General features: G+C 36.0%; 1 protein-coding gene across 11 annotated transcripts in view; it reads left to right on the forward strand.

Moving 5' to 3' along the window:
- Positions 1 to 14,441, forward strand: part of PTPN13 (protein tyrosine phosphatase non-receptor type 13) — a 221,670-nt gene that overhangs the window by 183,552 nt on the left and 23,677 nt on the right. For 7 of the 11 annotated variants that reach the window (XM_037986516.2, XM_007999154.3, XM_007999156.3 and 4 more), the window contains 3 exons: positions 2,221 to 2,365; positions 2,987 to 3,124; positions 3,599 to 3,687. In XM_037986516.2, coding sequence (XP_037842444.2) covers positions 2,221 to 2,365; positions 2,987 to 3,124; positions 3,599 to 3,687 — 372 coding nt within the window. The remainder of the gene's footprint in view (positions 1 to 2,220; positions 2,366 to 2,986; positions 3,125 to 3,598; positions 3,688 to 14,441) is intronic. The other 4 variants (XM_007999157.3, XM_007999159.3, XM_007999160.3 and 1 more) reach the window with 1 other exon arrangement.

Below are 14,441 nucleotides of genomic sequence, written 5' to 3' on the forward strand. Positions count from 1 at the left end.
CCTTGCTAAGTAAATCATACAACATAGAGCCTCACATAGGTAACCGTATGTCATTTGGCACACACTCAGCTTTTAAATACACTAACCAGTTAAATAGATAACTTTAGTGCGGAGATTTTTCTTACTAATATGTAAAATTCTTTTGATTGTCTTTTAGACCATGGGAAGAGAAGAATAATATAATTAAGAGTGGAATTGTTCCTTTGGGCTAGTTTTGGCAAGCAGTAACCTTCAAGTTCAAATCCATGCAACCAGTGAGGAAAAAACAGAAGTAGCAAATAAATAAATAAATAATAGGTTTACTTGCTTTTGAAAGACTTAGAAAATGCTTTACCAAATGATTAAATGAGACAGCTTTAATCATTTAAGATTAGCACAGAGAAATCTAGGGGTGACTTAACAAAACTAATACATAGTTAAATTCCATTTCATGCTCTCTTTAAGTCTACTTACATGCCCATTTATGTGGCTAACATCCCCTTTTTGTGATTTTCCTCGTGGTATGTAATTACATTTCTACAATGATCACAGCTGGATCTTCATTTCATGGAATTGTTTTATTCCACGTACATCCCATACAATATGTTCTGAACTTCAATATGGAATGGCTTGCCATGTAAAATGCAGCACTGAGGGATCGCTCTTTTATTAATCTGAAAGTCTTATTATGTCAACATGAGCTGGCTTTAGTGTGGAAGGAGAAAAATAATTTCATGACCAGAATTCCAAAATTCTACACCTTTCATTTCATTATGTTGTCTCACACTTGTGACTTGGTCTAGCAAGCCATGAAAAGATAATTACAGCAGAACATTTTAAGGCAGTAATGACTGAGACACAAAAACAAAAATTTTTTGTTATTTGTATGTGTTGAAATTGAGCTACAGCAACACTCACTATTCACTCACTATGAAGACATTATTCAGAATGTCTTCAATTTCACATAGCAAAGCAACTGAATTTTCATGTATTTCTAGTAGTATTCACACTGTATAGTGCTCTTCTTTTTAAATAATCAGCATGTTGTTGAAAGAAAGAAGAGTAGAGTTTTTGTTAAATTAACATAAAACCCTAGATTAACATAAAACCCTTTTGCTGTTCATGGCTGCCAGCATGTTTTTGTTAAAATCTTCCAGGAAGTCTCCCAGACAATACTCTGTCGTTGAATGCTAATATCTATACTATTAATTTCTCATTGAGAATGGAGTTTCATAATCCAGTGAAGCTTTTTGATATTATATTACCATTATTTATTTTTTAAAATTCTATTGCATCTACCATGTATACTTTTTATCTTAATAGAATGAGTGAAACCTTTAGAATAAAGCACAACCTTTTATTTGTATAAAATTATTTTAATTTATTCCAAGCATTTATTTTTGCATTTTTTTCAAGTCATTTTTCTTTTGATAGGGTATGCTTCATGAAGTGCTTCACAGTTGAACATTGCATTCAAAATTTACATTCTATTCAATAATTATTCTATTGTTATGAATTCATTGTCTTAAATTTATATGAGACTTAGACTAGATTTGAAAATCTTTATACCTAATGGATTATCAGGTCACTAAATTGGAGACTATATCCATGTAATAGACCGTTGAACATTGCATTCAAAATTTACATTCTATTCAATAATTATTTTATTGTTATGAATTCATTGTTTTTCTTAAATTTATTTGAGACTTAGACTAGATTTGAAAATCTTTATACCTAATAGATTATCAGGTCACTAAATTGGAGACTATATCCATGTAATAGACTCAGAAGTACTTGAAAAGTTGGTATTTTCTCTTTCCCTCAACTTTTAAGCTTTAATAGTCCTATTAAACTTCTTTTAAATTGTATGAAAAACAAGTCTTACAAAATTGCTTCAAAAAAGAGATGTCTTCAGTCGGATATTTTAAGAAGTACTACATAATAGAGTTCTCTTTTAGCAACTCAAAGTTTATATTAGCAAGGACTGTGAAAATTCCTGGAATAAAAATTTTGAGTTAATGTTGTTTCACCTAGTGTTTCCAGATATATTTAATGATGGGAAGCCCCATGCCCTATGCACATTTCATTGCACTGATATTTCCTTCAAACACTGATCTAAGGTGGAGAGACATAAGATGGATCTTGTACTAAGAAAGAAGAGGAGAGAGACAATGTGCAGTCCCCCAATCCTGGAAGTTAGTAAAATACTATCTGATGATTTGCTTTGGTTTTATGCTTTAGGTTGATGGGGAAGAAATAAATGAAATCTCGTACCCCAAAGGAAAATGTTCTACTTATCAGATAAAGGGATCACCAAACTTGGCTCTGTCCAAAGGTAGTTTTCCAAATCAGTCATCTAATTACTCTAAATGCCCTAATAACTCAGGTAATTAAAAAAAAATAGGTATCCTCTTTTCTTTACTTTATATATTACTGTAGCTTTAAAGGGAAAGATTATTGCTCAAATAAGCAAAAGAACAATATACAAATGTCCCAGTATTCATTCTCGTCTCTGAGACTAATTTTTTTTAAGTGATTGAAAAGATAGCTGCTGTGTTCTACAGTGTTTCTTATATTTTGTGAAGTAGCAATTCACAGGCTACCTAATAGTTTAGAAAAAATGTCTTCAGGATGTTTTGTCTGATCTATTATATCCTTAATCTTTGTAACATAACTTTGTTTCTTTCATGAATTAATACATTGAGAGTCATTTAATAAAATAAACATTAAATTATTAATGCCTTGTGAAAAGCCATATCACCAACATTGATTTTGGTTTATTCTTTGTAATTTACATTTGTGTGGTCTTTCATCATAGCAGCCAGGGTAGTCTTAGAACTAAAAATGACCGGATCACATTAGTGTAAACTACTTTTCCAGTCATTGCTACTTTTAAAATTGGTTGCTTAAAATTTGAAAGCACCTAGCAAATTCTATTTAACGCCTTGTCCCTTTCTCGTGTCAATATTTTTAAAGTAAAACCCCATGTAAATTATTATTTTTCAAGAATCCTGTATACAAGAAGATGACATTTATGATGATCCCCAAGAAGCTGAAGTTATCCAGTCTCTGCTGGATGTTGTGGATGAGGAAGCCCAGAATCTTTTAAACCAAAATAATGCAGCAGGAAACGCCTGTGTTCCAGGTACATGAACCAGATGAATAAATTGGTATACTATGGAGTACAAGAACATCTCTAGGGAGCATTTTTTGAGTAAATATGTAATGCATTAGTTCTTCCTCTATTCCTCATTAGTGTGTAATATTTCAGAAACAAAATAGAATTTGTTATCTCCTTTTTTTTATTTTCCATATTTGTAAGTGGGTTACCTTATTAGTGAGATTTCCAAATGTATCATTTATATCATGAATTTTACTTCTAGAAGTGTTAGAGTCCAAACATTTTCCCCGAGCCATTCTCATTTTAATTTTAGTAGATAATTGTAACCAGAAATTTTATACTGATATATATTTGATCATTTCTTCCTTTCTAGTTAAAACATTGAAACTATTTATGGATATTGGTTTATACACTGCCTTCTTTTGCAGGCAAATGAAAACTTTTCTACCTCCTCAATAGTTTTATTAATTCATCTTGGCCTTTATATTCCTCTCTCAGGTACATTAAAGATGAATGGGAAGTTATCAGCAGAAAGAACAGAAGATACAGACTGCGATGGTTCACCTTTACCTGAGTATCTTACTGAGGTAACAGTAATACCTAAACAACCTAGGATATGTCAACTTGTTAGAATTATAGGTTTTAACCCAGAAGGTGAAATAATCAGAGATTATTTCCTGTTTTACTCAAAAATTAAATTTAGGAGGAAAACAGAGATTAATTTCATGTGTTACATTAAAGTGTCATCCTATCCTAGTGTGAAAGAATCATTACATAAATTTTCTCAAATTAAAAAAAATAGAAAAAAAAACAATTGGTTTTCAAAAATGTAATGCTAAACTTTCTAAATTATTCTTTAAAACCTTAAAACTTAGGATCTTCTAGGACATTAGACTAAGGAAAAGCATGAAATAGTGGATAAATTATATTTAAGATTCTTCAAACCCAGCATCACCCTATGTGTACAAATCTGACCTTGCGTAATATTCTGGGATAATTCTTCTCATTATCCTTCTTAATCTTCCTACTTCATATATTCAAAATTAAAACTGTGCTGGTTTGAATGTTCTTACACTAGTTATCATGCATGCTTGTACTTACACACAATCTCATACATACATAACTGTTCATTAAATATTTACAAATAGTGTATATATATATACACAGAGGCTTATGACTGATAAGTATGTATTTCTCAAGCTACAAAAATAATCATACAAATATTAGATATCTCAAAATGTGACAGTCGCTAGTGTTTTTCTTAAGACGCACTTTCATATAATCAGAATATTAATAATTACAGTAAAAATGGGCTCTTTAGAAAAGGTTTTCTGAACATTTTAAGTCATGACTTTATCACATTTTTATTAATATTTAATAGTAACATTAAAATGCCCCTTAAAATGTATGTTGTAATGTCTTTTAACTAAGAAAGTAAAAATCTGTAATTGCCATTTCAGAAATGTGATGTAGACTGAGCGCATTGGCTCATGGCAGTAATCCCAGCACTTTTGAAAGGCCGAGGAGGGCAGATCACTTGAGGTCAGGAGTTCAAGACCAGCCTGGCCAACATGGTGAAACCCTGTCTCTGCCAAAAATATAAAAAATTAGCCAGATGTGGTGGTGCACGCCTGTAATCCCAGCCCTTCAGGAGTCTGAGGCTGGAGAACCACTTGAACCTGGGAGGCAGAGGTTGCAGTGAGCGGAGATCATGCCACTGCACTCCAGCCTGTGCAATAGATCGAGACTCAGTCCCCCCAAAAAATAAAAGAAAAGTCATGTCACATGCTTTTTCTTTTAAAAGAGTAAAGAAAGCTTGTTAACATAATATAGATTCTCATTTATACTGAGCTATGACTGTTTTATGGCAGAAAACTTCTTTCAAGTTATCTTTTTATATTATTTTCATTATGAAAATATATTACATCCTTATTGTAAAAAAGTTTCCAACAGAATCTTCAAAAATGTAAGTCCCAGTCAGGTATGGTGGCTCACGCCTGTAATCTCAACACTCTGGGAGGCCGAGGTGGGCTGATCACCTGAGGTTGGGAGTTCAAGACCAGCCTGACCAACATGGAGAAACCCCGTCTCTACTAAAAATACAAAATTAGCTGGGCAAGGTGTTGCATGCCTGTAATCCCAGCTACTTGGGATGCTGAGGCAGGAGAATCGCTTTAACCTGGGAGGCGGAGGTTGCAGTGAGCCAAAATCACGCCACTGCACTCCAGCCTGGGCAACAAGAGTGAGAGTCCGTCTCAAAAAAAAAAAAAAGTAGGTCCCTTTTTAAAAACATATTTATCTTATTCATCTGAGGTAGCTATTGTTAAAAATTTTGATTTCTACCTTTCCACTGTGCATATCAAAACATAAATATTTGTATACATACATAATTTTTTAATATACATTTTATCACATGGTTCTGAATTTGGTTTTCACTTAAGAATTGATCATTACCCTCTTTCCATGTGAGATGTGTAAATTTGCCTCATACATTTTAATGACTTCCTATTATTTTATTGTAAGGTTATACCATAATTTATTAAATTGGCCATCTGTTGATGAATTTTAAATTTTCTTTTTGTCAGTAAGAGGACACAAATTATTAGGAACTATATAATTGTCTTGCCACTGAAGTACAGATAGATCCTGCAAATACATGCATTGAGAATACATTTTGGGCTAGATATATTAAATTAGTACTTCCTGAATAAATGGGACTTCTGCTTTAGAATCTATTTTAAATAATGGTAAACAAAGCAAAGAAAGTGAGGGAACAAATTTAGGAAAGGAGTAACAGGGATCTTACATTAAAACATTTAAAATTTTTATTTGTATCTAATTCTAGGAACATGTTTAAATCACTATGACAATTATATTCATAAGCAGACAAATTTAAAATTTGCAAATATGACTAATCTCCCCTAGCTGAAAGAAGACCAAGCTAGCATTCTGGAAAAGTTTTCTGTTTCATCTTATATTTCTAGAATATTACCTATATTTTAGAACTGGTTAGTTTTAAGAATTATTTAGAACTTCTGATAATAGTCTTTTATAAGTGCTTGAAATCACCCTAAACAAATTGTGTATTATTTACTGAATTGGTTCTAACAGTATATTCTGTAACTTTGAAAGTTTTATCATGTACCAAAAGTTAAGATGCTAACCATTGGTATTAAAAAGTATAGGAATATAGAAATATCTTCTTATAGAAGAAAGATTATACATGATACCTATTTATACATTCATTGTGTTTCTCATTCAGTATTGTAATTGTACTCTTTAGTACCTCTTAGTGAATTACTTAGTGAAGTACGTTAGGTCAATGCCTATGTCTTATTTAAGAATGAAAGAATGAATGCTAATCATATACATTACTATAAATTATTGTCTACAGTTTCAAAACCATTTAGCTATTGAACTTATTTGACTAATTTTGCTGGAGATGATGGGGTAAGAAGAGGTGTTAGGGTTTCTGTCCTAAATTTGCTTGTCCACTCTGGTAGTCAACTTGAGAGAAGTACACATGTAAATAAGTAAATGTAATTTTTAAAAAGCTGTAGAAACATATTCTATTAAATGTTTATATGGAGTTCAGCGAGAGCTACAAAGAAGGGGGAAAATGGTCGGGGCTACACAGGAGTAGGTGGATAAAGTTATTAAAGCTTTCTAGAGAATTAGCATCTTAAAGATGTTTGATAGTTAAGATAAGCTAGGAAAGAGCATTCCATACATACTGTGGAGCTGCTTTAGCAGAGGAATGAAGGTATAGATGAGCCTGGAACATTCAGGACACTAAGTCATTGCAAGTAGGGTATCACAGGATGTCTTGAAAGCTAAGCCTAAAAAGATAGGCAAGGTGTTAGTTCATGAAGTGACTTACATGCCATGCCAAGGAATTTGATCTTCCCACATCTCTTGCCACTGAAATGAATCAATACGCTTTCTAATTCTGGTTATTTTTTAATGGTTTTAATTTATTCAAACATATTCTTCTTATGTAGTGTTTTTAATTTCTTAGGCAAAAACTTTTAGTGACTCTCCGGCACCTGAGGATAATTCTGCTTGACTGTTGGATCTCAGAAGGACTGGCTTTATGGGCATTCAGCCAGTGCAATCACACAGAACCCTGTGCTTATAAGAGCCTCCTACTTCGAATATGCTATAGTGCTGTACCATCATCAACCTGAAGTTCTTAATAAGTTTTTAACAAGAGATCTCTTATTTGCATGTGGCTCCTGGCACTGCAAATTATGTAGTTCATCCTAGATCCAGGAGATAGTTCCTCTACTCCCAAGTTACTGGATCTGGATTCCTTGAGCACTAGGATTGTAAAATAACCTTCAAATGGGCTGACCACTCTTTTAAAAAATCTTAAATATATTCGGTGAGGTAGTACCACAGCTGCCTTCTCTTCCAAAGGTCCTTCAGTCCATACTGACAAGAAACTGAAGGCCAATCTTCTTAACCAACTCTCCCCCATACACAAGTGAACTTTACAAAAATAGTGGTAATTGGTTAATACAGGTATCACTGTAGCTTATTTCTAATTGAGTTTTACCTCACCATTTTCATTTAATAATAGTATTATTAAAATTTTCATATTTATAACAGCATTTGACTCTTATAAAAGGCTTTGTACTTTCTAAAATCATTATACACATGCTATATTCTTAGACCAGGATTGTAATGGGAAATAAGGAATGCAAATGACTTTAGTTGGAAAAAAAATTTAATCCAGACTAAAATGAGCAGCTTCTTAAAACAGATGAGGTCTAGGAAATTTCCTTTTAGTTGACAGTGGATTAAAACCTTTTTCCTTCTACTGTAGAAGTTCTACATTTACATCAACTAAATTGAAATTATTATCAGGGTAATTTCATTATGGTACTTTTTAACTCTACAAAGTCTGTAACTGAAAGGTCATATGACAGGTGTCATTTTTATTAAATGGATGTAATAAACTAGGTCTCAAACATAAGCGTGTGTGGACACACAGTGGTGAACAGACCAACATGATTCCTGCCTTGGTAGAGCTTACTAATGGAGAGGAAAGGAGGAAAAAATCAAACACACAAATAAATATGTAATTACAAGTTGCGTTAAGGTCTATGAAGTTTGTTTGTTGTTTTTAAGTGCCCCACACACACACATAAAAGAATAACCAAGGAAACCTGCTTTAGATTGGGTGGATAGAAAACATCTTCAGGAGGAGAAGACACCATCAGAAGGGCTTTGTGGTAAGAAGGGATGAGTGATTTTGAAGAACTAAAAGACCCATGAATTTGAAGCCTAGTGGGTAAAGGGGAGATTATAAAAGTAAACAGGGGCCAGATAATTCAGGGTCTTCAAGGGAATTTCCTATTTGTTAAGAAAATTTGTCCTGATAAAGGTTCAATCGTATAATTTACTAACCATTTAAGAATACAATCTGGGGGTGGTCACTTCCAAAATGGCCGAATAGGAACAGCTCCGGTCTGCAGCTCCTAGCAAGATCGATGCAGAAGATGGGTGATTTCTGCGTTTCCAACTGAGGTATCTGGTTCATCTCAATGGGACCCATTGGACAGTGGGTGCAGCCTATGGAGGGTGAGCTGAAGCAGAGTGGGGCATCACCTCACCCAGGAAGTGCAAGGGGTCAGGGGATTTCCCTTTCCTAGCCAAGGAAAGCTGTGACAGACTGTACCTGGAGAAATGGTACACCCCTGACCATATACTGCGCATTTCCCACAGACCCAGCAACCAGCAGACCAGAAGATACCCTCCGATGTCTGGCTCAGCGGGTCCTATGCCCATGGAGCCTTGCTGACTGCTAGTGCAGCCGTCTGAGATCAACCTGCAGCACTGCAGCTTGACCAGTGGGGGGCATCCACCATTGCTGAGGCTTGAGTAGCTCACAGTGTAAACAAAGCTGCTGGGAAGTTCAAATGGGACGGAGCCCACCGCAGCTCAGCAAGGCCTACTGCCTCTCTAGATTCCTCCTCTGGGAGCAGGGCAGAGCAGAACAAAAGGCAGCAGACAGCTTCTCCAGACTTAAAAGTCACTGTTTGACAGCTCTGAAGAGAGTAGTGGTTCCCTCAGCACACCGTTCAAACTCTGAGAACAGACAGACTGCCTCCCCAAGCGGGTCCCTGATCCCCACGTAGCCTGACTGTGAGACACCTCTCAGTAGCGGTCGACAGACACCTCAAACAGGCGGGTGCCCCTCTGGGATGAAGCTTCCAGAGGAAAGATCAGGCAGCAATATTTGCTGTTCTACAGCCTCTGCTGGTGATACTCAGGCAAACAGGGTCTGGAGTGGACCTCCAGCAAACTCCAACAGACCTGCAGCTGAGGGGCCTGACTGAAGGAAAACTAGCAAACAGAAAGGAATAGCATCAACATCAACAAAAAGGTCATTCACTCCAAAACCCTATCTGTAGGTCACCAACATCTAAGACCAAAGGTAAAGAAAACCACAAAGATGGGGAGAAACCAGAGCAGAAAAGCGGAAAATTCCAAAAACCAGAGCTCCTCTTCTCCTTCAAAGGATCGCAGCCCCTTGCCAGCAAGGGAACAAAACTGAACAGAGAATGAGTTTGACGAGTTGACAGAAACAGACTTCAGAAGTTCGGTAATAACAAACTACTCCAAACTAAAGGAGCATGTTCTAACCCATCACAAGAAAGCTAAAAACCTTGAAAAAAGGTTAGACAAATGGCTAACTAGAATAAACAGTGTAGATAAGATCTTAAATGACCTGATGGAGCTGAAAACCATGGCACGAGAACTTCATGACACATGTATGAGCTTCAGTAGCCGATTCAATCAAGTAAAATAAAGGATATCAGTGATTGAAGATCAAATTAATGAAATAAAGCAAGAAGATTCGAGAAAAAAGAGTAAAAAAAACAAACACTCATAGAAATATGGGACTGTGTGAAAAGACCAAATCTATATTTGATTGGTGTACTGGAAAGGACAGGGAGAATGGAACCAAGTTGGAACACACTCTTCAGGATATTACTCAGGAGAACTTCCCCAACCTAGCAAGGCAGGCCAACGTTCAAATTCAGGAAATACAGAGAACACCACAAAGATACTCCTAGAGAAGAGCAACCCCAAGACACGTAATTGTCAGATTCACCAAGGTTGAAATGAAGGAAAAAATGTTAAGTCAGCCAGAGAGAAAGGTCAGGTTACCCACAAAGGGAGGCCCATCAGAATAACAATGGATCTCTCAGCAGAAAGCCTACAAGCCAGAAGAGAGTGGGGGCCAATAGTCAACATTCTTGAAGAAAATAATTTTCAACTCAGAATCTCATATCCAGCCAAACTAAGCTTCATAAGTGAAGGAGAAATAAAATCCTTTACAGACAAGCAAATGCTGAGAGATTTTGTCACCACCAGGCCTGCCTTACAAGAGCTCCTGAAGGAAGCACTAAACATGGAAAGGAACAACTAGTACCAGCCACTGCAAAAACACCCCAAATGGTAAAGACTATCGATGCTATGAAGAAACTGCATCAATTAACAGGCAAAATAACCAGATAACATCATAATGACAGGATCACATTCACACATAACAGTATTAACCTTAAATGTAAATGGACTAAATGCCCCAATTAAAGACACAGATTGGCAAATAGGATAGACTCAAGACCCATTGCTGTGCTGTATTCAGGAGACCCATCTCACATGCAGTGATGTGCATAACCTCAAAATAAAGGGATGGTGGAAGATCTACCAAGCAAATGGAAACAAAAAAAAAAAGCAGGGGTTGCAATCCTAGTCTCCGATAAAACAGACTTTAAACCAACAAAGATCAAAAAAGATGAAGAAATCCATTACATAATGGTAAAAGGATCAATTCAACAAGAAGAGCTAAATATCCTAAATATATATGCACCCAATACAGGAGCACCCAGATTCATAAAGCAAGTCTTTAGAGACCTACAAAAGAGACTCATACTCCTATACAATAATAATGGGAGACTTTAACACCCCACTGTCAAGACAGATCAGCGAGACAGAAGGTTAACAAGGATATCCAGGACTTGAACTCAGCTCTGTACCAAGTGGACATAATAGATATTTACAGAACTCTCCACTCCAAATCAACAGAATATACATTCTTCTCAGTACCACATCACACTTACTCTAAAATTGAACACATAATTGGAAGTAAAACACTACTCAGCAAATGTAAAAGAACAGAAATTGTAACAAACTGTCTCTCAGACCACAGTGCAATCATATTAGAATTTAGGATTAATAAACTCACTCAAAACCAAACAACTACCTGGAAACTGAACAACCTGCTCCTGAATGACTACTGGGTACATAACAAAATGAAGGCAGAAATAAAGATGTTCTTTGAAACCAATGAGAACAAAGACACAATGTACCTGAATCTCTGGGGCACATATAAAGCAATGTGTAGAGGGAAATTTATAGCACTAAATGCCCACAAGAGAAAGCAGAAAAGATCTAAAATCGACACCCTAACATCACAATTAAAAGAACTAGAGAAGCAAGAGGAAACACATTCAAAAGCTAGCAGAAGGCAAGAAATAACTAAGATCAGAGGAGAACTGAAGGAGACAGAGACACAAAAAACCCTTCAAAAAATCAATGAATCCAGGAGCTACTTTTTTGAAAAGATCAACAAAATACACCACTAGTAAGACTAATAAGGAGAAAAGAGAGAAGAATCAAATAGATGCAATAAAAAATGATAAAGGGGATATCACCACTGATCCCACAGAAATACAAACTGCCATCAGAGAATGCCATAAACACCTCTGTGCAAATAAACTACAAAATCTAGAAGAAATGGATAAATTCCTGGACACATACACCCTCCTAAGACTAAACGAAGGAGAAATTGAATCTCTGAATAGACCAATAACAGGCTCTGAAATTGAGACAAAAATTAATAGCCTACCAACCAAAAAGAGTCCAGGACCAGATGGATTCACAGTCAGATTCTACCAGAGGTACAAAAGGGAGCTGGTACCATTCCTTCTGAAACTAATCCAATCAATAAAAAAAGAGGGAATCCTCCCTAACTCATTTTATGAGGCTAGCATCATCCTGATACCAAAGCCTGGCAGAGACACAACAAAGAGAATTTTAGGCTAATATCCCTGGTGAACATTGATGCAAAAATCCTCAATAAAATACTGGCAAACCGAATCCAGCAGCACATCAAAAAGCTTATCCATCACAATCAACTCAGCTTCATCCCTAGGATGCAAAGCTGGTTCAACATCTACAAATCAGTAAACATAATCCATCGCATAAACAGAACCATTGACAAAAACCACATAATTATCTCAATAGATGCAGAAAAGGCCTTTGACAAAATTCAACAGCCCTTCATACTAAAAACTCTCAATAAACTAGGTATTGATGGAATGTATCTCAAAATAATAACAGCTATTTATGACATATTCACAGCCAATATCATACTGAATGGGCAAAAACTGGAAGCATTCCCTTTGAAAACCAGCACAAGATAAGGATGCCCTCTCTCACCACTCCTATTCAATACAGTATTGGAAGTTCTGGCTAGGGAAATTAGGTGAGAGAAAGAAATAAAGGATGTTCAATTACAAAAAGAGGAAGTCAGATTGTCTCTGTTTGCAGATGACATGATTGTATATTTAGAAAACCCCATTGTCTCAGCCCAAAATCTCCTTAAACAGATAAGCAACTTCAGCAAACTCTCGGGATACAAAATCAATGTGCAAAAATCACAAGCATTCCTGTACACCAATAGTAGACAGAGAGCCAAATCATGCATGAACTCCCATTCACAATTACTACAAAGAGAATAAAATACCTAGGAATCCAACTTAAAATGGATGTGAAGGACCTCTTCAAGCAGAACTACAAACCACTGCTCAATGAAATAAAAGAGGACACAAATAAATGGAAGAACATTCCATGCTTATGGATAGGAAGAATCAATATTGTGAAAATGGCTATACTGCCCAAGGTAATATATTGATTCAATGCTATCCCCATCAAGCTACCACTGACTTTCTTCACAGAATTGGAAAAAACTAAAGTTCATATGGAACCCAAAAAGAGCCCACATAGCGAAGACAATCCTAAGCAAAAAGAACAAAACTGGAGGCATCACACTACCTGACTTCAAACTACACTACAAGGCTACAGTAACCAAAACAGCATGGTACTGGTACCAAAACAGATATATAGACCAATGGAACAGAACTGAGGCCTTAGAAATAATACCACACATCTACAACCATCTGATCTTTGACAAACCTGACAAAAACAATCAGTGGGGAAAGGATTCCCTATTTAATAAACGGAGCTGGGAAAACTGGATAGCCATATGTAGAAAAACTGAAACTGGATTCCTTCCTTACACCATATACAAAAATTAACTCAAGATGGATTACAGACTTAAATGTAAGACCTAACCCCATAAAAACCCTAGAAGAAAACCTAGGCAATACCATTCAGGTCATAGGCATGGGCAAAGACTTCATGACTAAAACAACAAAAGCCATGGCAACAAAAGCCAAAACAGACAAATGGGATCTAATTAAACTAAAGAGCATCTGCACGGCAAAAGAAACTATCATTAGAGTGAACAGGTTTTGCAATCTACCCATCTGACAAAGGACTAGTATCCAGAATCTACAAACAACTTAAATAAATTTACAAGGAAAAAACAATCCTATCAAAAAGTGGGCAAAGGATATGAACAGACACTTCTCAAAAGAAGACATTTATGCAGCCAACAGACATGTGAAAAAATTCTCATTGTCACTAGTCATCAGAGAAATGCAAATCAAAACCACAATGAGATACCATCTCATGCCAGTTAGAATGGCGATCATTCATGTCACCTGCAAATAGATTTAGTTTTACTTCTTCCTTTCCAGTCCAGATGCCTTTTATTTCTTTTTCTTGATTGCTATGACTAGGACCTGCCATACAGTCTTAAATAGAAGTGATGAGAGAAACATCCTTGTCTTGTTCCTGATTTTAGGAGAAAAATGCCTTTAGTTACATTAAATATGTTGGGTGTGGGTTTTTTTAAGATAGCCTTTATCAGATCGAGTAAGTGCCCTTCTTTTTTTAATTTGAGACAGAGTCTGGCTCTATCACCCAGGTTGGTGTGCAGTGACATGATCTCGTCTCACTGCACCTCTGCCCCATGAATTCAAATTATTTTCCTGCCTCAGCCTCCTGAATAGCTGGGATTACAGGTGCGCACCACCACACCTGGCTAATTTTTAAAATTTTTTAGTAGAGAAAATATTTTACCATGTTGGCCAGGCTGGTCTCAAACTCCTGACCTCAGGTGATCTGCCCACCCTGGCCT

The sequence above is a fragment of the Chlorocebus sabaeus genome, chromosome 7 (assembly GCF_047675955.1).
Source record: "Chlorocebus sabaeus isolate Y175 chromosome 7, mChlSab1.0.hap1, whole genome shotgun sequence".
NCBI classification, from domain to species: domain Eukaryota; kingdom Metazoa; phylum Chordata; class Mammalia; order Primates; family Cercopithecidae; genus Chlorocebus; species Chlorocebus sabaeus.